At 45.5% G+C, this 26,328-nt stretch overlaps 1 protein-coding gene across 1 annotated transcript in view; it reads right to left on the bottom strand.

The window, feature by feature from the left end:
* Nucleotides 1-25,909, bottom strand: part of LOC102176914 (protoheme IX farnesyltransferase, mitochondrial) — a 109,030-nt gene extending 83,121 nt beyond the window's left edge. Inside the window, exons 1-4 of the mRNA XM_018064681.1 lie at nucleotides 25,770-25,909; nucleotides 21,052-21,185; nucleotides 18,980-19,301; nucleotides 2,366-2,490 (exon numbers count right to left, since the gene is read on the bottom strand). Coding sequence (XP_017920170.1) covers nucleotides 2,366-2,490; nucleotides 18,980-19,301; nucleotides 21,052-21,185; nucleotides 25,770-25,812 — 624 coding nt within the window. The 5' untranslated portion in view covers nucleotides 25,813-25,909. The remainder of the gene's footprint in view (nucleotides 1-2,365; nucleotides 2,491-18,979; nucleotides 19,302-21,051; nucleotides 21,186-25,769) is intronic.

Here is a 26,328-nt window from a genome sequence, read left to right as displayed (position 1 = left end):
CTATAATAACGATGAAATCCAAAGAAGGAAATCAGTGAGATTTTTTTTAAAGTATTACAAGGCTTCTGAATGAAATCAGAGCCCAAGACAAGTGGAGGGAAGCAATACGGATAAACAGGAGAGGATGAGGAAAGTATCTGTGCGCCCAATAGCCCTGACTGAGGGTGGACGCCATGCTCAACACTGCTGAGGCCTGTGGTGGGTATGAGAAAGTTCTAGAAGAAGAGTGGGACAGTTGTGTGCGTGAGAGGCAGGCAGGGCTAGGACACTAGCCTGAAGAGGAGGCAGGACAAGACTCTTGGCATTTGTCATCACAGAAAGAATCCCCCTGTGGAGGTTGCAGCTTCCCCAGCAGTTTAAAACGTACAGAACCCAACTCAGCCCCTGGAGCAAACTGAAATAACACGGCCATCTAAACACATTTCAACTTAAAACATTTCTAAAACCTTGGTTTGTGTTCAGCTTCCATAATAAACTTCTGCCTAATATAAATCATTCTACTTTATTTCCTCCAGATATTTCTTTGCTACAATTGAATGGTTTTACTCCATCATGAATCCTTGACCACCTTTTTATTCCTTTTGGTGGTGATGGTTGGGGGAGGGGGGTCAGACAGCTCCAACTCAAGGCCAGTCTATTTTTTTAAAAGACTTTTTGATGTAGATCATTTTTTTTTTAATGATGTAGATCATTTTTTAAAGTGTTTATTGACTCTGTTACATCTGTTTTATGTTTTGGGTTTTTGGCCTCAAGGCATGTGGGATGTTAGCTCCCTGACCAGGGATCGAACTCGTACCACCTGCCTTGGAAGGCAAAGTCCTAACCACTGGACTGCCAGGGAAGTCCCCCACTCTGTGTCATCTTTTATAATATCTAGGGACCATTTGATGTTTATGAGCTTGTGTTGCTATTTTCTGAGTCTCCATACTTTTGTCCCTCAAAGCCTCTATTAAAATCTATGTAACTGGAACAGAAGACAGCAATTGATATTATTAATCTTAGGACCCAGATTTATAACTACTGAATACATATAAGTGATAATTTTAAAAATATTTTGAAAAATAGACCCACAAATAGTCACATAAACCCACTTTGCTTATACTGCTTTTTATTCAAATCGTCATTAAAAACGTGTTCATTGTGAAACCGTCATCAATCTCTTCGCTGGGGAACAAGGGAGGGTGCAACAGGAAGAGATGGCTTGTGGTTTACAGGAGGGGCGTGGAGGGGGGCAGTGGGTAGAGCTGCTTGAACCTCCTGTAGCGCTGTTTTGATGTAAAATCGGAACAGAAAATTAACTTTATTTGAAATGCATTGACCTTTCTCCAAGCAGCTGATAACATGGTAAAAGCACACTGATTCTAGATGTTCCCGAATGGAAAGGCTCATGCTCTGCAGACTACCAGTGCATGCATCCACTTGGCCAAGCTGTTTTCCTGCTGGTAACTTCAATTCCTGTTTTAAAACCATGCCAACTCCTCTTGGGTGTTCTGGTGAGAATAACTTTCTTTACGTTTTAGCCAAGACTTTTCCACCACAATATCTTATGAGAAAGCCACAAGGATGGGACACACACTGCAGTGACCAGGCTGGGGAGGGGGTGGGGCGGGGCGGGGATTGTGGGGAAGGCATTTTAGAGAATTATTTTGACATTTAAAATAATAGGGAGGGGAAGAAGCATTAAAAAATAATGTGCTAATTAATTTTTTTGATATATTCTGATTCCACGGGCCAAGTTTACTGAGGACTGAATTAAAGAACTTTTTTTTTAAAGGTGGATGTGCTTGTTTAAAATACACTGTTTTGCATAGTGGTGGTTTTAAAATGCAAACAAGTCAAGCCAAAGGAAGAACACCACATAATAATGTAAGCTTGCGGGGATGTGCCTGAAGTGGGAAAGAGGAGAGAGTCTGATAGCTCTAAAGCGCTTTTAAAAAAATAAACTATTTTAATTGAATTGAATTAATTAGCTTATTTTTTTGGCTGTGTCATGTGGCATGCAGGATCTTAGTTCCCCAACCAGGGATCAAACCTGCACCCTGTGAATTGGAAGCACAGAGTCCTAACCACTGGACTGTCAAGGAAGTCGCTCTAAAACACTTTTCAACCTCAAACCCTGGTCATTTGAGAAAGATATTCTATTGCTCTCACTTCTGAATATACCTGAAAACTTTTCACCTGAAAAGAAAAAGACAGACTGGTTCTGGGCCCCAGACCTTGCAGGACACACAGTGTTCCAGGCTCACAGGACCTTCCCAGCGATGGGTGTGATTTGGGAGGGTTCTTTTTCTTTTTAAATGCCACAATATGACCATCTCAGAAGAAGCGACGATAGCCTGACCCGGCTGAAAGGTGCTGCACTGACCTGATTGATGGAGTTGGCAGCGCAAGAAGCCAGGCCTGTTCCAACAAAGGTAAGCAGGAAGCAGGACCAGTCAAAAGGTGCTGGAGCCAGGGCGAAGCCGGCCGAGGTGGTGCTGACGACCAGGGCTGCAACACAGAAACAAACCAGGGGCTGTCACCAGGCAGGGCGGAGGGTCCCGGCCACGCAAGCCTGCCTTCAGGCAGGCCAATCCCCACCACAACAGCACGGACTGCAGGCTGACCTTTCAGGGGAAAATTAAGCTTTACAGAACATCATTCCGATAGTAAAAACTCTATGTTTATTATTGAAAAATGCCATTACGCTCAAGAGTAAAAACTAAGATGGGTGTTTCAGATCCAGTCGTTCACTTATTCATTCAACAAACACTCACTGTGAACCTAATCCACAATCGGTACTGTGCTGGACATGGGGCATTGTGCTGAGCAGGTTAGGCTCTATTCTGCCTTGAGGTCCTTGTACTTTTTAATTCCCTCTGCCTCTTCCCATGGCTGGATCCTCCTCATCTTCCAGGTCCTGCCTTAGAGATCATATCTTAGGGAGAACTGCCCCATCATCCCATGTGCAGGAAGCCCTCCAGGGTGACAGCACCCTTGCGCTTCCTTTCTGGTGCTTGTCACTCTCTGGCTTCTGCCTGGAATATAAGCTCCATGGAGGCAGGCGCCCTGACTGTCTGGCTAGCTGCTACTTTCGGGGATCCCACTGTGCCAGGCAACCTATCTATCTCCATATGTCAGTCGTGTCCGACTCTCTGCGACCCCATGGACTGTAGCCTACCAAGCTCCTCTGTCCATGGGATTTTCCAGGCAATAGTACTGGAGTGGATTGCCATTTCCTTCTCCAGAGGATCTTCCTGATCCAGGGATTGAACCCAGGTCTCCCGCATTGTAGACAGCCGCTTTACCATCTGAGCCACCACTGTGCCAGGCAAGGAAGAGTATTTAGTGGGGGCTGAGGAGGCAGGGTGGCAGCTGTCACACTGCAGAACGGCAAGCTGAGGACTCTGCACTCGTCTGGTCGAGAAGCCGTCTATCCCTGGCTGTTTAACCGGGAGCAGTGGGCACCCTGACTTAGAATATACAGAGGGACCATCTGAGAGGCTCGACTCTCAATCCACAGGGAACAAGGGCAGTGCCATGGGGAACCAGATACATAGAAGGGATGACTTTCTCAGCATATCGTCAGCAAAATCTAGAGTTACCAATATAAAGAACAAACTTAGATCAAAAAAACCAGGTCAACATTTTGTATTGTGCTTTGTAAATAGGTTTAAAAAATAAATTACCATCATGGTGGAAAAGACAGTATCATTATCAGTGAAATGTCAAACTAAAAATACTGTAAGAAGAAAATTCACTTTGTTTGAAATCAAAAAGGGTATATAGTTGCACAAAACCAATGGTTTTTCCTTTTATTTGCCCCCAGAGCTTGACTGGGTGATGAGCAATAAACACAGAACATCGAATTTTTGACTAATGGGTCAACTCTTGAACTGAGAAGAGATAGCAAGTAGTTTGCAAAAAAACTGACAGAGAGAAAAGGACAATGCTTTAGTAAGACTTAGCAATGATTAAATCTACAAAATGGAAATACTGCCTCATTTAAAAATATACAAATTGTAAATGGTAACACAGATTAATAAAATGACAGGGGACCATTATTACTAGAGAGGAAAAATCTGAATTTTTGTAACACATTTCCAAAAAAAGATCAAAAGCTAATGAAGAATGTATTTTTACTTCATCAAAGCAATTTAAGAAAGAGAAAGGGAAAGAAAATTGATAAATTGTAAAATTGACCGAAGCAATATTCTCGCACAGCACTGCCATGATGGTAATTAAACTTTTCATTGATTTCCAGGGGATTCATTACGTGGAATCATTTTGCAACACCAGGATCTCATTAAAAGTGAATGTAATATAGTCTTTCATTAATAACACTGGAAATTATATTTTATTTGGTAATCTCGTATTCTGTCCCTTCACAAATAAACAGAAAATCAATGTGGCCGATGAAGCTTGACCCATCCAGTAGAGGCCCAGGAGCGCTGTCCTGTAGTCCCGGGGGGGACTCCAGAGACCCAAGGAAGAGGGACAGCCCCACTCCATGAACTCCCCACAGCAACCCTGCCGGCGGGTGGGCGTCTACCCCACACAGACTCCGCAGGCACCTGGGGAGATGCGGGGTGAGAAGGCAGCCCCAACACCCAGCACAGCTGCAGCCCTGCCCTCTACTCTGCTTGGAACCAACACCAGGTCTGACATTAAGACTGGCGGCATCGCCTCCTCCCACTGGCCAACATCACTGACGAGGAGCCACCAGATATGGTCTCTGGTCTGCCTGCCTCCTCTGGGAGAAGCTCTTATGTTCTCTATAATTTAAAAAAAATTTTTTTTAATTTCACAGTCACAAGCAGGCACGCGCTGGCTGGCCCAGAAGAAAGCAAACCTCCTTGAAGTGGGCTCCCTGGGGGCCATGTGGTAGAGAAGCCGAGGCGGCCTCCAGGAGCACAGCAGTCCAGGGACCTCAGTCCCAGAGACACAGAGAGATGGACTCTGCCAACCACCGTGGGCCAGAAGTGGCCCTGCGCCCTAGGTGAGAAGCAAGGCCCCAACCCACACAGTGACTTCAGCCTGGAGGGACCCTGAGCAGGAACCGGCCAGGTCAGGCCTGGACTTCTGACCTTTAGAAACTATGAAATAATAGCTTTGTGCTATATTAACTTGCAAAGCTTGTGCTCACCTGTTCTGCAGTAAGAGAAAACAGCAATACTGTAGAGAGGGTGGCATTTGAGGAAGACAAGACTGGACACAGGGGACGAACTCGAGTGGAGGGAAGATGGCTTAGGGACCAGGGAGAGGCCTGCAGGGCCTCAGGGACGGGACAAGGGCCTGGGAAGGGCAGCAGTGGTGACGGAGGCAGAGCAAATCACCTGCAGGCACAGGCCTTCAATAGGGAATGAGCCTAAGTGATCACAGCAAAGGAGCCAAACAATTCAGCAACTCAGAGAACAAAAGGACCGCAAAAGGTCAAAGGGAGCCTGGGGTCAGCTAGCCCAATCTCTGTCCCGATGGAGGGGTGGCTTCACCAGGGGCAGCCTCCTGTGGGATGGGTCTCAGTCTCTTCAGCATCGCAAGGACTGATGCTGAAGCTGAAGCTCCAATACTTTGGCCACCCGAAGCGAAGAGCCGACTCACTGGAAAAGACCCGGATGCTGGGAAAGATTGAGGGCAGGAGGAGAAGGGGGCGACAAGAGGATGAGATGGTTAGATGGCATCACCAACTCAGTGGACATGAATTTGAGCTACCTCTGGGAGATGGTGGAGGACACAGGAGCCTGGTATGCCATGGTCCATGGGGTCACAGAGAATTGGACACAACTTGGGTCTGGTCCCTCTGTTCCAGACCAAGTCAAGACAACTCCCTTGAAATACCTAGCTCTGGGTGTAACTCCTATCTCTGGAGTAACACTGCACAACCTTCAGACATGCAAATGGCACCACCGCCAGCCCCAGCCTCTCCAGGCACAGCGTCTGCAGGGACCAGCCACACGGGACCTCCACGCTCCTGTCCACACCGAGTGACACCTTTCAGAGACGCACTAGTTTCTACCATAACAAGAGCACTCAGGCCAGTGCCTGGCAAGTCCTAAGGGCCTAAAAAGTGGTGCTCTTGGTAACTGTCAAAGTGTGGTTCGAGATGATCTATTTTTCCAGCCACTATGCTTAGACTTAATGTTTCAAAGCAGTGCCTTAAGGAACGTTGACAAACAACAAAACACTCCACACAAGCTCCATGCGCCTCGGTTTTATAACATCCAGGGGAGGGACCACAGCGCAGTCCTTAATAACGGTGGACTAACTATGATGATGACAAAAACAAAACATGCATTTGGGAAGCACTCTGCAATGCCGAAGTGCTTTTACATTTATTTAAACCCCGGAAACACGGCACTTCAAAGCAGTGTGTGGATACTTCAGGGTTATGGGAAGAAAACATGAGAACTTTCATTCATATTTCACTTTTTAACTCTTTCTTCTACAACACATATTTTGCATATCATAAAATGAATATAATACACTGGGATGAGAGCACATAAATTTTATTTACAAGTAATAACTATACATTTTTGTTACATATGGCATTTATATACAATAGCATAAATATTTTATAAATATACACACATGCGCTTAAAATTTTTTTACTGATAAAATACACAACCAACAAACTTTGGAGAGGCCTGCTCTAAAGTAAGCAGCAAGGCAAGCACTGGTGGGTAGCATGTTCAATTTTATACGTGGAGATCCAGGAGCCAGCCAAGGGCGGTGAACTCAACCCGCAGCCTGACCAAGGGTCATGTGAGTTACACATGACATATGGCTCTCTGCTATACGGGTTATACTGTAACAAGTCCTGGAAAGAAAGACATTTTCAGAATAAAATTCCACTGAAGGAAGGGAAGACCAGCTGTGCTCAGCTGGTTGGTTGTGTCCAACACTTTGTGACCCCATGGACTGTAGCCCACCAGGCTCCTCTGTCCATGGGATTCTCCAGGCAATACTGGAGTGGGTTGCTATTCTCTTCTCCAGGGGATCTTCCCTACCCAGGGATCGAACCTGCTTCTCCTGCACTGGCAGGCAGGTTCTTTACCACTGAGCCACCTGAGCAAAAACATACACATACACATACACACCACCCAGCTGATCACATCATCACCAGCAGGCCAGCTGTGCTTTCAGGACATCCTTGCACACGAGCCATGATGCTCCTGCAGCAGAGATCCTAAGGGGAACAGACACAAGGCCCCGAGCAGGGAGCCCACACCGAGGGGAGAAGTTCCCCTCGCCCCACCCACTGGCCACATGCCCCTACTTCTGCACCTAGGGTGCTCCATCCCTGCAGAGGGTGGCTCCGCGGGTCCTGGCGCCCCAGCTCCAGCTCATGGTCTGCTTCCAGAGCAGCAAGCAACTGCTGAAAGGTTTTCCCTTCTCCAGTATACAAGAGGTTTTCTTGAAGCAGTGGCTTAATCAAGAATGATTTTTTTTTTTTTTGGATAAAGATAAAGGCTCAATACTTTGAGAACTGCTGGTCTCTGAGTACAAGCATAATGAAAGTGCTCATGCTCCTTCTGAGATCATCCATTAAAAAGAACTTTATCTCTTTTCTGAGATCATCCGTTAAAAATAACTCTAAAGATGATATTAAAAAATTGGTCATCCACATCCTGCTGCATCTCTCTTTTACTGCCTCACTGTTTTTCAGCCCTGGCCCCAAAAAGAATTAGAGTGAAAAACAAAACTCCAATAAATCAATTCAGATAATTATCAACTCTGATAAAAGATTTGCTTGAAAGATGGAAACCGCTGACTAAATGAGAGTTTGAGATTCTCTATAGATTTCAAATTATCCTTGTGATCTATTATATCTCATTATCCTTGAGAGCAGGGACTATGCAATATTATAAACCAAATCCTATAGACCTGAGGTGTATTTTCTTTAAATCTCTTTTATGTACAAAGCAGCCAGAGAACAGACAGTTAATGAATTTGTGTGTGGCTTTGTTCACCGGTGGCTCCAAGCAATGGAATGTTTTCGTTAACGGATCTCAGAGTTCAAAACTATACAACTTAATTAAAAGGCGGGAATTAGGTATTTTCTGATTTTCAAACGAACATGTATTTTTTACTTGATAGCTGTACTTATGACTTCTTCCTCTCTTTTCGTTTCTGTTAACACCATAAGCTTCAAATGGCTCAATTTCTAATTTAAGTGAGTCTCATAGGCTTCACAGCTTGGCTGCGTTCCGTGAACCTTCTGACAATTCTGTTACCCACACATGTATGGAGGAAGGTGGTAATTCTTATGCTTATTGTTTCGTTCAGATGAAAAGTCAATTGATGAGAGACAGGGTACTTTCTTCCTCAGCTACATTAAACACAATCAATCAGACAGTAACTGACTACAAACTGTGACCACTTTGGGTTAAAAGATAAAGACTTCTAATGGAGATTTTTAGTAACACAGCTGCAAAACTAGGAACTTGCAGGGCCTTCCAGTTTTCCTCTTTATTTTTTTCATACTCGGTGACCAGAGGTGGTGGTCTTAAAAATCCAGGACCAAATTGAAACTCCTAACTTCAAATTTACTGAGCATCACTATTACAAAAATGAAGCACTCAGTTCAGTCCCCAGGAAACTCCCCAGGAAGCACTTGGTTTGCATCCACGGCATTCAAAGAAGGAAATGAAATAGCCATCAGGTCTGTAGAAAAAAACATCCAGAAAAGCTGTTTGCATCCAAGTTAATTAGGCAACACTGAGTGAGACCCTAAGACTGTTCTTTCAATCACAGTTTTCCCTTGAACTATCGAAGCTTTTCTACTTTTTCATCCTATTTTTAGTTCTCCTTTTCAACAAAAAAACATTTCTTCTCAGTATACTCAATAACCAACACTTTATGATCTTTGTAATTAACTAAAAAACGTTTCCGTAAAACTGATGCTTATTAAGCATTTAAGAAGTAAAAACAGTCCTTTTGAAAAATCAGTTTGGCAAGAAGAAGCTATTAGTTGAGCAGTTTTTACTAAAATAATGAAGATTTTTCTCAGTTTCATATCAATGGCAACAGGTGAGGGTGACATGGTGAAAAGCAGACAGAAATATGAAACACGGTGGCCCAAGGTCACCTGTTGCAGGTACAATACTTTACAGCTGCCACTGAATATTCATCGCAAGGACTGATGCTGAAGCTGAAGCTCCAATACTTTGGCCACCTGAAGCGAAGAGCCGACTCATTGGAAAAGACCCGGATGCTGGGAAAGATTGAGGGCAGGAGGAGAAGGGGGCGACAAGAGGATGAGATGGTTAGATGGCATCACCAACTCAGTGGACATGGATTTGAGCTACCTCTGGGAGATGGTGGAGGACATAGGAGCCTGGTATGCCATGGTCCATGGGGTCACAGAGAATTGGACACAACTTAGCGACTGAATAACAATAAAATATTCAGCTATTACATCACAGGAAAATGATTGTTTGTACTTAAAAGCTAGCTGTTTTAAATTCTACAAATTTTTGCAAGAGAGTTCATTACAGCTTTTTTCCCCCATAAGCTTCTATTTTTTGAGTATCTATTATGTACAGGGCAGGAGTGAGGCCCTGGGAATGCCACAAGCCAAGGAGATGGATGTGGTCCCTGCCTCATGGTGCCCACAGGCTGGTGGAGATTCAGACAAGCCAACAGGCACAACACAGTGCGAAAGCAGGTCAGAGGGTAAAGTCACGGACGCTGCAGCAGGTAAGGGCTCCCGACCTAGACACCTGCTCAAACCGAGGTCAAACGTGAAGATGAAGGATGAGGAGGAGCTGGCCTGGGAATGGGGAGGAGGGGTAGGTATGAGTGCTAGAGGCAGAAGAAACAGTGACAGGGCCACGGCGTAAGGGAGCACCAGACGGCCTGCCCACCTCCTCTGAAGAGAGCACCACCCATGTTAATACAGATCAAAAAACATGCCTTGTGTTTTAACAGAACACTGCTCTGTTAGCACTGCCCTGTTCATTCTTAACCTCCAAATTTACCATCCCCCGCTTAAGATATAAAAAGAATAATGCTACTGTGCAAAAACTTTTTAGCACTTAAAGAGATAGCCCCGTAGCAGCCTTTTAAATTCACTTCGCTAAGTTTCTCATTCCTTAACCTTAGCAAGTGAGATGCTACCGTACTTCACTCTGAACTAGAAACTAGGCCCTCGAGGACACCCCAGAATGATAATCGGCATCTGCAGGGCTGGGGAGCCATCTATCAGGCCCCTCCAGAGATGTGGCTAATACAGCCGCCAGGGAGTGGGGAGGCCTGACTGTGTGCAGAACCTGAGAGAACGCCCCGGGTGCACATGATGCGGCTGGTTGCTCATAGGAAATGGGGCAGGGAGAATAGACAGGCAGCGAGAAGAAAAGGCAATGACCTGTGAGAATCCAGATAAACCAAGAGTTCCCACTTGATGAAAACCAAAGCTCGATTTTTGTTTGAAATGGGGAGCAAGGTGGTTTGCTGAGCATGAAGCCGAGGTGGTGGAGAGGGTGTTGAGTGAGTTCTTCGGATAATAGTTTCTCAGAGTATGTTCTGGGGACCCTGCCAACCAGGGCCCTTCGTTAAAATACAGATTCCTATGCCCCCACCCCAGACCTAGTGTGAAAGAGTTTATGGAGACGAGGCACAGGAATCTGCATTTTAATAAGCACTCCAAGTTACTCAGACCACACCTGGTGATTCAGAACCATTAAAGGGAGTTCTCCAGGTGGATAATGGAATCTGGGGCAAAGAAGACAACTTAACAGGATGACAGGCCCTCAGTGACTTCTAAGTATAACAAAGGAGCGAAAGAGGGGCCGCCTGGCTTGCTTCTTTGTTCTGCTGAAGTTTCGCCAGCAACCTGAACTATTCAGTGCAGCCTTGGGCCGGCTGGTCTTCCTCCACGGCACAGTCCAGCGGGGACAATTCCCCAGCACACAGGAGGAGTCTCAGACATGTACCCGATGATCAAGACGGCAGGGGAAGACTGTCGACAGACGGCCGCACACCCATAACCACCCCTGGGAAAGTATATGTCGCGGCGGCAAAGCAGCTTTATTTAAACACACTGCACAGGAAGCGCATGTGTCGTGTGGTCCCACAGCAGATCCAGAAGTGTGGTTCTACTGTCTTTGAAAACCGGGGGGTGGAAAGCGGGGCAGCCCGCATCCTCTTCCTGGGAGGGGACGTGCTGCATAAAAAGACAGCCTTGTGGGCACTGTGAGGACATCGCGAAGCTGGCTACACACAGCACTGACCAGGCTGGACTTAGATGCTCTGTTTTTTTTTAAATGACAGAGGTATTCTTTACCCCGTCCCTTTTAGCTGGAGAAGCCATGCTTGCTGTACAGCCCTGGCCAATGAAATGTAAGGAGATATTCCTATCAAAACCTTCCCCTCCCAAGTAAAAAGCCTGTCCCAGCTTGCTCGATCTTAATTCCTGGACCAGGGACTGAACCCGCACCCTTGGCAGTGAAAGCACAGAATCCTAGCCATTGGGCCACCAGCAAATTCCCTAAAAAGGCCAAGTCTTGTTAAGGAGGTTTCTGCCTTTCCACATCATCCCCTTTCTTCATTCTTTCTGCTGGAATACAACATGATGATGGGGGAGTGGCAGCCACCTTGTGGTCTTGAGGACAAAAGCCAGAAGCTAATGAGAACAGAGCAATGAGCAGGGGCCAACTATGTTAACAAAATCCCTGAGCACTAGCTCTCGACTCCTAATCTCAGACTCCTTGATACGAGAGAGTTTATAAACCCTTCATCTGCTTAAGTCACTGTTCTTTAAGTTTTCAGTTACATGCAGCTGAGCCCATTCTCAACTCATAGCTTTTTCTCCTTCTCTTCATAAAAGCTGTCAATGCATTTTTGAGAATGATTATCATCCTCATGAAATTTAGCTCTACATTCCTCTAGCATCTACCACCCATCTCATACTTAAAATCAATCCAATTAATCTTGGGTTCTTTCTCTGGTAGCTCAGCTGGGAAAGAATTAATCTCAAACTGTATTTAAAGCAGTGACATCATCAGAAGACAGAACAGCCCAGATAAAAACAGTTTTCATCTAACTTGGAACACTGGCTGAAGCATCTACATGGCCCACTCCCACCAGAAACCAACTGAAATGATGGAATAAAATGAAAATTAGAGAAAAACCTACATCAGCAATAAATTAAGTAAAGAGTGGATACTAAAACCCTCAAGAAATGTTTGTTAAATACAGTGCAGATGAGATGAAACTGAAGACAGATGCTGAGGGATGACTTGTGCCTTTCACTATTTGAGTAGCAGAAAATTACCAAGTGGTGAGAAAATGGATATGTGTGTGTGCTGAGTTGCTTCAGGTGTGTCCGACTCCTTGTGACCCTATGGGCTGTAGGCCGGCAGGCTCCTTTGTCCATGGGATTCCTCAGGCAAGGACACTGGAGTGGGTTGCTGTGCCCTTTGCCAGGGGATCTTCCCAACCCAGGGGTTGAACCTGAGTCTCTTTTGCCTCCTGCACTGACAGGGGGGTTCTCTACCACTAATGCTGCCTGAGAGGGGAAAAAAGGCTATCTGAGGGGACGCTGTCTTTCTGGCTGCTGTGGAGGGTAAGCAGTGAGGAGCAGAGGCCAGGGTGAACCGTGCTGTCCTGGACCCACTTTATGCAACAGCAGGACTGTGCTGGGGCGGCTGCGCCGCCTGGAAAGGAGAGAGAAGGGGCCGGAGCAGAGAGGATGCAGAGCCTTCCTTGACGTCATTCTCACCAAGTCGAGGTGGAGATGATGTGGAGGACCTCAACCCGACGGGCAGGCCCCCACCCACATGGCCCTCCACAGCGGGTATGCCTGGCAGGGGCGCTGGAGAAAACGCTGAGCACAGACACCCTGTGTACTGAGAGTGGAGGCAGACCACGAGAGAAACCAGACTTGGGGAGCAGGGCGCTGGCACAGTGGTTTCAAAACCACACTGGAAAAACCTCTTTAGAGTAGAAGTTCCCTTGCTGGTAGCTCCCTCTGCATCTCCTTCAGGCCACAGGAATGTTTGACCAGTAACAGACTGAGAGTCTCCGTCCTCGAGCTGAAAACGCAATAGAGGCACCCAGGGATGCCACGTCACACAGGGAGGGGTGTTCTCGTGCGCTTTTGTATCTTCACAAAACACCACTTGTTAAAAGAAAAGGCCACCAAAAACAGTGGCACAAAAAGATATTCACAGAATTAGGTTTTTTTTTGTAACTGTAGAAAATATTTACATCATGATCTTATTTTTGTTTAAAAAGCAAAAGCATTTGAATGGCATGTATGGAAAAACATTCTGTGTGTGCGTGTTAGCTGTTCGACTGTATCGACTCTTTGCGACCCCATGGACTGTAGCCTGCCAGGTTCCTCTGTCCATGGGATTGATTCTCCAGGCAAGAATACTGGAGTGGGTAGCCATTCCCTTCTCCAGGAGATCTTTCTGACCCAGGGATCAAACCCAGGTCTCTTGAGCCACCAGGGAAGTCTCAGAAAAACATTCTAGAATACCCCAAAATCATCAAAACAGGTATCACTTGGATGATTATATTTAGAATTATAAGGAGAGTCCCATCCTTCCCATTTTGGCTTCTCTGTATTTTCTATTTGTTCTAAAAGTAAAACTCAGTAATGAAAATACTGCTTTAACATTTATCAAGCATACAAGTATTAAGGTAATTATTTCAAAATATATATTAAAATTTAAGAAACTATAACAATATTTTTAGGTAAATGTGAAAAATGTTTTATGTGGTATCTGAGAGCTCATAATTACAGTACGTTGACCTTTTCAAGCAACCTAAAATAAAACTGCATCCTCTATTCTTGGGGTTCTTTTTTTTGTTTGTTTGTTCCTTTTAATAAAAAGCAGCATTCTAGGTTCTGGAGAAAGAAGTCCAGAAACTGGCAGGCTGCAGTTCACATCAGTTCTGTCAACAGCCTAATCTATTGGCTTCAATAAACAAACTATTTTAGTGTTCTGGTCTCAGGAAAAAAACGTGCTGCAGCTTTTCAGCACAGACATTATTCAGGAAAAAATTTCTGCTTTTTATTGACCCATATTAAGTGTTAACTTGGTTGAGTCACCAAAGTGTCTTATGATCCTAATCCAAATAAAATTTCTTCTCCCCAGTGTGGTCCTTGCAACAAACTCCAAAAACATATTGTAAATAGCTCGGCTGGCAAGAGAAACTCAAGGGAGACACACTATAACTTCTTTATAAACTCAGTCTTACTTCCTTTCATAGAAAAAAAACAAATCTTTAAACGGCATTAGCTCCTGCAGACTTTGGCCCAGATCCTGGTATAAATGAAAGAGCCCCATCCTGCTGCAACTCTGCTGTCCTACAAATGAATGGGACACATGGTCACTATGTGGCTCTTCCTTAGTCTACAGCTTATTATCCCTGGTGTGTTACAGCTATACACGAAGGAGGCGAAGGAAGAAAGACAAGTTCTATCAAAGTGATCACTGCCTCCCAGGTATTTCTGCCTTGGCTATCATGAGCTATAAATGAATTGCCCAAGATGTAAAGAGTCCAAAAGAAACCAATTGATAAACACCAGGGATTTTCTTAAAAAAAAAAAAAAAATCCTGCAGACTCCAAGACATGTATGAATTCAAGTCATAAAATAAATAGGGAGGCAAGAGGTCAAATAAGAGAGTTGGGGTCACTCGAAGGGTGTTGCCTCTTTAAATGGAATAAGCAGAAGGAAATGACTTGAATTCAATTAGCTCATCCAGAAACCGGGGGCAGGGAATATATAAAATGATATGAGAGACGTCCACTGCCGGGACTTTTCCATCTGTGGCTGCAGGGGAGGCTGCTCCCCGACCCACGTGTGCATCTTGCCCATGCACACCTCTCCTGTGTGGTCCAGACCTCCCCTCCCACCCCCTGCCCGCAGCTGCTCCCATGCCAGTCGTGGCCAGGGTTGCTCAGGCTCTCACGGGAAGGAGGGGGCGAGCCACCCACGCCTGCCAGACCACGAGGGTCCGGGCCGGCCCTCTGCCAGCATGGCGCCTCCCTCGCTCTCTCGAAGGGTGGCCCAGGAGCACCTGCATGCCATCATCTGCACCCGTGCCAAGGTGCAGAGCTCTGGGTCCCGTCCTGGGGCTCCAGGATCTGATCCCTGGGGCTGGTGTCCAGGAAGCGCCATGGGAATACACACATGTGCCATGCGTGCATCTCAGCAGACGGATGAGTCAACGCACACTCTACATACAGCACAACCGCCGCTAAAAGAGCGATTTAGTCATGGCTGGAGATTTCAGACCATGTTTTAAGGATGAAGTCCTGCTTGGATACACAACACTCTAAAGGTACCGAACAGAAAAAGCAATACAACAGCTTACATGAAAGGAAGGAAGATGCTCCCCACTGACCCCCCAAACTGATCCTAAACCAACTATTACCCTTTCCCATAAACCCTTAAAGAACTAGAAAACAAACTTTAAGACATCATTCTAAATTAAATATTTAAAAGTACCTCATTTGAGACTCTAAGAAGAAGAAACACTGATAATTAGTTCCTGATTTAGCAGCCCGTCAATGCTGACTTCCTAACTGCCAGATAAAACAACTCCATGGCCAGGCTTCTCAGGAGACCTCTAGCATTTAAGTGTTGATCACTTCCTTTATGGGCCCTTTCCGTGATGAAGCCCTCTCCTGTTTCCCTTCCTCTGACCACATATTCCCTTGCAGGCCCCATTATACGTTCTGCCCCGTCCTTAAAAGTGGACTGGCCCCAAAGTCTTGTCCTTGGCTTTCTGCTCTGGCCACTTTACACCTGACCTGCTCACCACCATGGCTGCAAGTCAACCCCATGCTCTTCCAGCCCGGGGGTCCCGTCCTTCACAGCTAGCGCTCCCAGGGCAACTCCAATTCTGCGTGTCCAGTACTGCCCTCCCCTCACACCTGGTTCTCCTCCCTTCAGTATTGCCATTCTTAAGTCTCAACACATTCCTTCAGTCTTCCAAGCAGAGGGCTGGAAGTTCTCCAAAGGCACGGCAGCAAACTCAAGGGTCTGCAAGTTACATCACCCAGGTGATGAATTTATTTTTTATTTAAGAAACGAGTGTATAGGTTTTAACATGGTCGCTTCTATGCAGTTTCCAGACGTCATTCTATTTAACACTCAGTACACCCCTAGGAAGTAAGTTATCATTACTAATCCCACTTTACAGATGGGTAAACTGAGGCACAGACGTATGGAACTTGCTCAAGGTCACTGAACTAGTAAGAGCAATGACTTGAGAGCAGGGACTCTGGCCCAGAGGTCACTACACTCACTTTCCAGGCCATGACTTTTCTGAGGCAATGACAAGTCTGCCGAGGTAGTGTGCCATGAGCACAGAACCAACAGCTGTGGCTATGTTCCAATAAAACTTTATTTACAAAAAGAGGCAAGCCTCGCTCAACAGTGCTATCACCAGTTTTCTAATCACCCCTACACCATACAGTGAAATACCTTCGACATGGTCCCCAAACCTTAAAGAACACAGTAGAAATATAGAAGTGCCTGAAAAAAACATAAGTGGAGGCTTCTATAACCTCAGGGTGGTGAAAATATTTCTAAGCATTAAAAGAACTAGTAAGACTTAATACATGAAAGTTAAAAATTCCAATGGGGCAAAATAAAATGGAACAAAACATCACCAAGTAAACATCATAAACAGAAAAAGCAAAATGTGACAGAAATATTTTCATGCATATGATGGATGAAATACTGATGCTCTTTATTGACTGTCAAGAGCAGGCCAGAGCAGGACTAAGGGAAAACCCTTGAAAAGATCTGACTGGATATGGGGGCAGACCTGTCTCCAAGGAGGTGGGAGGACTGAGCACAGTGGGGAGGACAGACACACCCAGCTGCTAGGACATGGGTGGGAATGGGGGACAAGGGAAAGGGAAAAAGTCTGTTTCTGGGGAGGAGCTTAATCATTCCAGGTTACCATGTTCCTTTAAACTCGGGCAGAGTCCAGGCAGGAGGCACCATGAAGGGAAGGTACTCTTGAGTGGGTTATGAGTAGATGAGAAAAGGAAAGTCAGTATGGCAGGAAGATGGAACAGAGAGGGTAGTTAGGACCAAATGCCTCAGGAGTTCTGGACCTCAGCTTGCAGAGAGGGGGTGCAGAACCTCGCAGGGCTAACAAAGGAGGTGAGACTGGAGATGATGCTCTCAACAGAGAGCAAAGAATTAAGACTGACTCCAGCGTTTCCTGTCTGGGGGAAGTGAAGAATGCTGGTATTACTGACAGAAGCGGGGTGATAAGAGAAGTAACGTGCCCGGCGGGATGGAGATACTGTAGTGCACACAGAGAAAGATGTCCCGCTGCTGGGGGAACTCGCTTCCGACACCTGCAGACAGAGCGGTCTCATCTTGGAGGTGACATCCTTACGATCGTATCTGGGGTCATTCTTAACATGTCAACACATGATTCGCACACTGCTTGTGTAAGTGACACAAGATAACTTCTGCAGGAATGTGATGACTGCTCAGCCATCGTGAGACACACAGATAGCACCTGTGATCAGGCTCACTGTTAGTTACCCTGTGCAAGTCTTACTTGATTCCTCAGCTCGTTTGTCAAATTCCTGTGTCTGTCTGTCATCCCCTCAAAAGATTTAAAGTGAGTTTGGTGGCTGAGGAAAGAACTCATCTCCTTACCTCCTTCTACCCTGAATTTCAAGCTCAACTCTTGAAAAACAAACAACCACTACTTTTTCCCTGATTTTCTCTACTCTGAAAATGCTCTGTCTCATCTGTTCCTTTCCCATTTCTGCCTCAGTAATATCACTGACCACTTTCTGTCTTCGAAGAATACGTAGTGTTACTATATTATCCACCCATTCCCCACCTGTATTCTTCACCTTATTCTCTCCAAGGGCTTCTCTGGTGGCTCTGGCGGTGAAGAATCACCTGCAATGCAGGAGACGCAGGTTTGATCCCTGGATCAGGAAGATCCTCTGGAGAAGGGAAATAGCAACCCACTCCAGTATTCCTGCCTGGGAAACCCTATGGACAGAGGAGCCTGGTGAGCTGTAGTCCATGGGGTCGCAAAGAGTCAGAGACGACAGCGACTGAACCACCACCATTCTTATCCAAGAAGGAAAGGGGAGACCAGGCCGTGTCTGCAGGGTGGGCCAGAACATGCCTTCTAATAGGATTAGCACAGAATAAGCTATTTTGAGGCTAAGCTATGAGATGAGGTGACAATAAAGCTCGGCCAGACTCCCAAGGGGGCTGTAACAACTGAACGACATGACTCATGGGTTAATACCCAAGCAGATACAATAAAATTTGGTGCAGTCTGCTAGACTTCAGCAAAAACATCTGGTACCAAACCTCTTTGCAGAGAAGCAATCTACATCCCTGGGTACGTGGGACAATCCCAGAGGCCCTATGAGAAGCAACCACAGCAGCGAGCTGGGGGCCCCAGCGCCTGTGGGTTCACAGCCCATCAAGCCCAGCAATGTGGCCCTTCTTGGTTTCAGAACTGAATCAGGATGCATTCTCTTACTGCGTCTTTACAGGACAGAAGGTGTAAACACACAAAAGACAAGGAAACAAGCAGGATAGACATTCCTTTTAACTGCAAGTGAAAGACTCTTTCTAGTACAACGTTTTGTTGTTGTTTAGTCTCTCAGTTGTGTCTGACCTTTTTGCGACCCCATGAACTGTAGCCCACCAGGCTCCTCTGGGAGTGGGTTGCCATTCCCTTCTCCAGGGGATCCACTGCATCCAGGGACTGAACCCAGGTTTCCTGCACTGGCACACATATTCTCTACCACTGAGCCACCAAGGAAGCCCACCGCATGTTCAGGGTAATGCTATTTACAATTCTGCATAAACAAAACCAAAAGTTTGATTTCAAATCCAAGTTAAGTTGAAGAGAGGAAAAATACTAAAAGAGGACCTGCAGTTTAAAATATTCCTTTGGGGCAGTAATAAATTTAGTAGTTTGTTTAACTAAAAGAATAGTTTCAAGTAAGACTGACGAGACCAAAAAAAATTCCAAAGTACCTGTGAGTTTGATTTTGGACAGCCGGGCCAGAATTCCTGGCAAATCATCTGCACGGAGCTTCATCTCTTTCCACTGCTTCTCTTCTTTCATCTCTTTCTCCAGAGCTATGGAGCCCTCAGTTACTGAGGTGGGTTCTAGTTCTATCAGTGCTTTTTCACTTGGCTTTCTGGACAGAGACAGGCTGGAGGGTACAAGAGGTCTCATCTCACATATTTCGGCTTTGGCCTCATCCAAAGAAGTTTTTGCAAGGAAAGGAGATTCTGCTGGTTCTGGCTTTGGTTTTATTTGCTGCTTGAGGCTTCTGTTTAGTTGTGTGACATACTGAATTGAAAAAAAAAAAAAAAAAAAAGGTACACATAACATAGGAAACTGCGGCCCAAAATGCTCTTAAGTGGTTGTTCAGTAACACTTTACATCAGTCCAACTTCTACAGTACTTAAAAGATTTTCCTGCACCTCTATAAATATTCGCTGAAATAACTCCTATTAGAGTGTGTTACATGGAGGTCACTCGACTAAGATATGGAGAAGACAATTAACTGGTTTTCAGATTCTATGACTTAGAAAAAATCCTAGGGGTTTAAGTTCCCAGAAAGAAAGATAAATTGATTTCTTTTTCATCTCCCCCAGGACTTCCCCTGACATAAGACTCAGAAGTTGCAGGTTTAACATTCCAAATACAGTGCAAAAGTTTTCTAGACTCAAGAGCCCAAGTCAACCTGCTGACTTTCCTTGTTGCCCAGCCAGCAATGCAGAGAGGCTCCAAGGGGACCACAACCCAGGGCTCAGTACCATCAGGGCAGTGGGTGTGTGGATAGAATTGGGCTGAAGACTCAGACAACCTCTGTTACTTACTAGCAAAAAGGAGTAACTGTGGCTAACATCCATGAGGCACTTTACAGTTTTAAACAACATATATCCTTAGAGTTTATAGGGGACATATCTCATTCAGTCTTCTCAAAAATTGTGAAGGAAGACAGATTGTTACTAGTATCTCTTAACTTTCAAATGAGGAAACCAAGGCTTGGAAACAATCTGACAGAGCCAGGAATATAAAACTATTTAGTTACAGATGCTCCTAGAACTGAAGCCCTTTCCTGATAACTACCTAAGTGACTTTTTCCAATTACATCGCGAAGGCTTGAAATTACATACACTTGTCTGAGGAAGGAGTTACAAACTCAGGAATGAATTCAGAGTTCTGTTTACATATAAAAAGCATCCTATGTATTCGAGTTTCTCTTCTAAATATCCATTATCCTCCATCCCCAACTTTACAAGTCTGATTATTATTGGAAACTAAAATCTCTCATCAAAATGAGTTTTATTAAGTTAAAAGATTTTAAAAGCTAAAATGGACATTGTAAGGTTAAAAAAAAAAGATAAGAGAAATGTCAAATAGGACTTCAGATTATGAATTTGCTATTCTTTCATGCTTGCACAGAAATTATGAGTTTTTAGCTGTGGCTTCTTCATTCTACGATACTTCATGATTTGAGAAAGTGGCAAATGTTAAGTTACCATGCTGACGACAACACGGAGTCAACCGGGTCCAAGGTCTAGAAACAGACTGAGCTATATTATGAACACCCACTGTAAAATGCCCAGAAAATCACAAGAACTCAATTTGTTTGAATCTGTTCAGAAGTGCATGTTTGAATCTCACTGCTGATGTAAAATAACAGGGAGGACCTACTTTTGAGGCAATTATTTCTGTATTACTGATGTATTCACAGAACTTTAAAGAATTTAAAAAGATGAATTATAACAGTTCAGCTTTTCCTAACTGTGGCCTACTCAAAACATGCAAGCCGCTTTCCATCTTTCTCCAGACTTAATCAATAAGGTCGAGATCATACTTTAAAACTTAAGACACCAGAGTTATTCTGGTTTCAGTTAAGCATAATCAAAACAAGGGATTAACGTTGTGAAAAAACTTAAGAGGGCAGGAAATAAAAGTCTTTTTCAAAGAGTACTTGTTGCAGCTCTTCTGACAACAGGAATTTCTAAAATCCCCTTGAACAGGGAAAGTAAAGGCAGAGAGCCCAGTGAGCATGGTCTTCTGAACCTACCATGCGCCGGAGGAAGTTAACATGTTGAAATGTGACCCACTGCTGATTGACGTTCCTGAGAAGATGCAGGAATCTACAAGGTGACTCTCGCATGGCTCTTCTTTCTAGATACCAGATGCATCCTCCTCCCCAGCCTATCAAAGAAAAAGGAAAAAAATTAAAATGGCCATTATATCTCACCAAGCGATGACTGGACCTACCCAGAAGCAGAGCCAGCACCACGGTGGGCAGCGCATGTGTGATGGGTCTGAACTTTGAAATGATCTGATCCAGACTCGTGAATGAATGGTTATTGATCGGCCCTGCTCACTGTCCGAGTATAATTCTCCAGCAGAGTTAGGGAACTTGTTCATCTCAGGATCATTAAAAGTGAAAGTGTTAGTCACTCAGTTGTGTCCAACTCTTTGCAACCCCATGAACTGTAGCCTGCCAAGCTCCTCTGTCCAAGGGATTCTCCAGGCAAGAATACTGGGGTGGGTAGCCATTCTCTTCTCTAGGGGATCTTTCTGACCCAGGGATTAAACCTGGCTCTCCTGCATTGCAGGCAGATTCTTCACTGTGAGCCAGCAGGGAAGCCCTCAGGATAATTATGCTTTTATTACATCAAAGGTTGAAATGACCAAACCATCAATCTCTTAGAGAATCAAATGTAAAACAATCAGCTTGGTCACTTTCTAAAGAGGATAAAATGAGAAGCCCAATTTTTCTCAATAAATAACCATAAAGTAAGTGAAGTCGCTCAGTCGTGTGCGACTCTTTGCGACCCCATGGACTGTAACCCACCAGGCTTCTCCGTCCATCGGATTCTCCAAGCAAGAATACTGGAGCGGGTTGCCATTTCCTCCTTCAAGAAATAAGAGTAAACCGGAAAATAAATTTCAGATTAATATTTTGGCCGTTATCGGGTAAGCCAACTAAAAGACAGAGGAAATTGCTCTCACTAAAGTATGACTCTATCAAGCTAGTTAGGAAGAAGCTATTTTCGGTGTATCCAAATGTGGCTTTTAGTCATTCGTCTCTAAACCTTCTCTCAAATGTCAACAAACCCAGTGCTTCTGTGTAAAGCCTCATCCTGGGAAAGCCTCCGACAGGAGCACAGCACAGACATTCCCCCCCACCAACCCCTTCTTTTAAGTCTTTTCTCCTGTGGCTTCCATGACCCTAAGGACTCCCGGTTCTCATCCACCCATCAATTCTCCATTCCTGAAACCCTAAGGTAATTTTTAATCTCCAAGCCATTTCTAGAGTTGCTATGCCTGTTCCATCTGCTGAGGATCTCCACGTGGATGGCTTGTAATGTCTCTCAAAACACTTTAGTCTCATCCTTATCTCTACTCTGTCCTCTACTGCAGATAAAACCATCACCTATGTGAGATTCCAAGACCACCTTGAACTCTTCCTTCATCACCTAATAACCATCAGCTCCAGTCAACTTGGAAACACTGGTCAAATCTGTCCACTTCTTTCCCTGCCACTGAGACACACAGACCCTTATTATCTCACACCTGGATACCATAGAGCTGTGGGATGCAAACCACTTGTCCTGACTTTGGTTAACGCCTTTCCTCTCCAATCCCAGTCCCACAGAGCCAGACAGTTTCCTTCTGAAGCCTAGAATACACATCATCTGCCCAATCACGTACGTGTGACTCACTGTCCTGCCCCACAATTTCAGTTTGCCCATCTTTGTTTATGCGTCTCCTTGCTTGCAGCGTCCTGTTTCCACTCTGCCTGTCAAATGTCAAAGTTTCTTTCAAGCAGTCTAGCATTTCATACTGGTTTTTGTAGCACTTCTTAATGCAGATTGTTTCTACATCATTTTTTTTTTAGTTCATTGAAAGTGGGGACTCCATCCTGACCTCTGCTACAACAGCTAGCAGACTGTCTTCCATATAAGAATGAGATGAGGGCTGATGACTCGGTTGCCCACATCGCTCACCTGGACAGGGGGAAGGAGAGCTATCACCACCCCATGGTAACCACGGCAATTATTTTAGACTGGAGATAAGTCCCCTCTTCACTGAAATCATATCCTCGGCCCTCGGGTAAATACGACATGCTTATTTTCCACATCCATGAATATGTGGTGTCTGTATATGTATATAGAAAGGAATGGTAGTGTTGAAATCAGTCCACTGATTGAAATTTCCTTTGAATTTAGTCCTCTGATAGTCTATCTTTTTTTTTAATGGTATGTATTTTTCCTTTCTTTCTCATTGTTCTCTGGGATAACAGGATTTCAATATTAAAAGGTTATGTCAAGAAGACACCAAGTTTTATCGTTCTACACCTTAATTTCAAAACCAGTTGTGAGATCCACTGGTCCAGTGAGAAATGTATGTTCCTGGGAGGAAAAGAACCATCTTGGAAAACATCTCTCAAGATTATGTGGATTAAAAATGAGACTTTATGGAAACAAAACCAGCTTGGAAACAGCACTTTTAAATGACAAAAATACTTCATTTAGTCAAAACAATCAGTGTCCAGAAATTTAAAGACATTTTGGCCCTGTGTAAAGAAATATAGGTTTGAAGGTACACATGGCTTATAACAAAGGCATTAAAAATCAGGACACAAATGATCACATCCATTATTCACCATCAACACTGAGTCAAGATTGTAGGACTTTAAAAATGAAGTGCATGGATATGAAATGGAAAGGTTCTGAAAGTTTTCAACGGCTATAAAACACTGCTAAGCTTTTGAAGAACAGTCGGGCATGACCAAACCCAGGAGGGCATGTAGACACCTGATACAGTCCCAGTGTACCTTTCGGCCCGCTTCCCACTGTGCTGCTTCCACACCAAGCGCCAGCAGTAGATCTTCCCAGTGTATCGCAGCAGGCTGCACAGGCCACTTAAGAGCAGATCTTTTGCTTCATACCTTCAGGAAGCCAAGCTGTCTTGGCTATTCCTCCCATACCAGCATCAAAAAGACAGATCCAGCAACAAACCGTTTGAACCATAAGCAGCCCACTTCCTGAACTGGGGAATTCTGAGTAGCGAGGTAGATCTGTCCTATAGGAAGCTGAAAATACAGAAATGAAAGCAGACAAGAACCCCATCTTGAGCAATGCATGCTGGAAAAAACCTCCCTACAGAGGAGATAATTCCAGCACTAAGAAAGGATGAGCTCTCTGAGAATGAGTGTCTCAGGTCAGAATTGAACACTCACAGTCAGGGATGGGAGAAGGTAACAAATTCAAAAAGAACCACAGACCCTTCAAATAAAATGTTTCATCGTGGAAAATTCCAATCATATGCAACAGCAGAAGAATCCAATGAGCTCCCATGACTGATCCCCCAGGTTCAACAATGCTCAAGTCTCCGCCAATCTTGTTTTCATCATCTATACATACTCCCACTTCTCACCCTCCTCGCGCCCTTTGAACCAGAAGAGACCTTTGAGATCATCTAGCTGAACAGCCTCAGTTTATAGAGGAGTAAACTCAGTTCCAGAAAATAAAGTTGATATGCCCTGAGATCACACAGCCAAAAGAGACACACAGAATAACAATATTAGGAGAAAAGAAGAGAAAGGAATTTCAGAGTAATTGTGATCAATATTGCCAGATGGGAATTCCACTGAAGGTCCAGTGTTTAGGACTCCAATCTTTTACTGCCATGGGCCTGAGTTTGATCCCTGATTGGGCAACTAAGACTTCACAAGTCCCGTGGCTGAGCCCATAAACAAAGTTTCTGGGATTTCCAAAGGGAGTCCATTTGAATATGGACAACCAGTGACACATTTCTCACACATCAGTTATCACCCTAAACTACTGGGACAAAACAATGCCCAACCTCCACCTTAATATCTCTATCAGGACAAATTTCATTCATTCATAAATAATTACTCAGCACCAACAGTGCACACCAGGTATTGTTTCAGGCACTGGGGACACAGAGATGAACCAGAGAGAGACCATCCCAGCCTTTACAAGATTCAATCTTGCAGTTGGGAGAAACACATAGTAAATCGGGTATAAGTAAGCAATCAAAGGCTGTTCTAACCGTAATGAAGGAAAGAGGGTGATGAGATAACAGAGGGCCAGGGGTTCTACCTAGATAGTGTGCTCAAGCCTCTCTTAACAGGAAACACTGGAGCTGAGACCCAGCCAAAGGGCAAGAAAGCACATCTACACTAAACAAGTAATTGTGACGGGTGGGCCTGGTGGGATTATATCAGGGACTACGATAATGGTAGAAAGACAAAAGCCTGGGGGGCGGGAGATGGTTATGGCCCGCAGTCCGAGGTGGTCACCGTCTTTATTATTGTCATCATGACCCTTTATATTGGAACAAGGCTTCCGGGTTGGGGGCGGGGGGGCGGCGGGGAAGCTAAGCACTTGCCAGGTTCTTACAAGTGCAACGTATGAGTAACTTACACATCGCTAGAACCTAAGGCCCTGAGAAGCCAAGAGGCTCGGGGAGCCTCCAGCCTCTGAAAACTGAAAGAAGCACCAGACATCGCGTCCGCTACCCACCTTCGGGGGCTAGGAGATGGACGCGGTGTGCGGACCACCGGAACCCCAATGCAAGACTAGGCCCTAGCTCCGAGGCCCCTTCACTTCAGGCAGCCCCGTAGGTCACTTCCCTCACCGATGCCCCAGCCGACCTCGCCAAGGGCTCCCAAGGTTGCAGACAGGCGGAACCACGGTGTAGCACGTGGCAACGAGAAGGGAATTCCCCCAAATCCGTGCCCGAGGTGGTGTGCAGTACCTGTCAGGAGGCGTGAGGAGAGAGTGTGCGGGGATGCGGCCATCACGCAAGAGTCCAGCCGCCCCCTGGGAGCCCCGTGTCCTCTCTCCTCACCGGTAGCTGGGCGCCGCCATCTTCCTTCCCCGCCCCCCCGTGGGAAGAGCGACGCGTCCGGTTCGTCACTTCCGGCAGGCGCAAGGCGGAAGCGAAGAGCTGCGGTTGGGGTTAGGGAGACCGCAGGGCAGAGTGGCCCCGGGGCAGAGGGGCCGGGGTCTGAGGTGCTTTCTCGGGGACGCGAGGTACCCGGGGGTGGCAGAGGCTTCCGAGGAAAGGCTGCCCGAGACGGCGAGCCCCCGCTTCCTGCCCCGAGGCCGGCATCCCTGGCGGGACCCGAGGGGCCTGGTGCTAGGCTGGGCTGGGCCGGCCGGGGGCTGCTCGCGGGCCGCTTGCAGTTACCTCCTGGTCCTTCTGGACTGCCAGGAGGAAATGGTTCTGGGGACGGTGCCTCCATCTTCCCGCATCCTCAGTTACAGCGTTACCATAGTCGCCGTTAAGGCGGGAAACGATGAACTCGGGCTCC

This window comes from Capra hircus, chromosome 19, assembly GCF_001704415.2.
Source record: "Capra hircus breed San Clemente chromosome 19, ASM170441v1, whole genome shotgun sequence".
Classification (NCBI taxonomy): domain Eukaryota; kingdom Metazoa; phylum Chordata; class Mammalia; order Artiodactyla; family Bovidae; genus Capra; species Capra hircus.
Note: the sequence above shows the minus strand (reverse complement) of the source record. Positions and strands in the feature narration are given on the sequence as shown.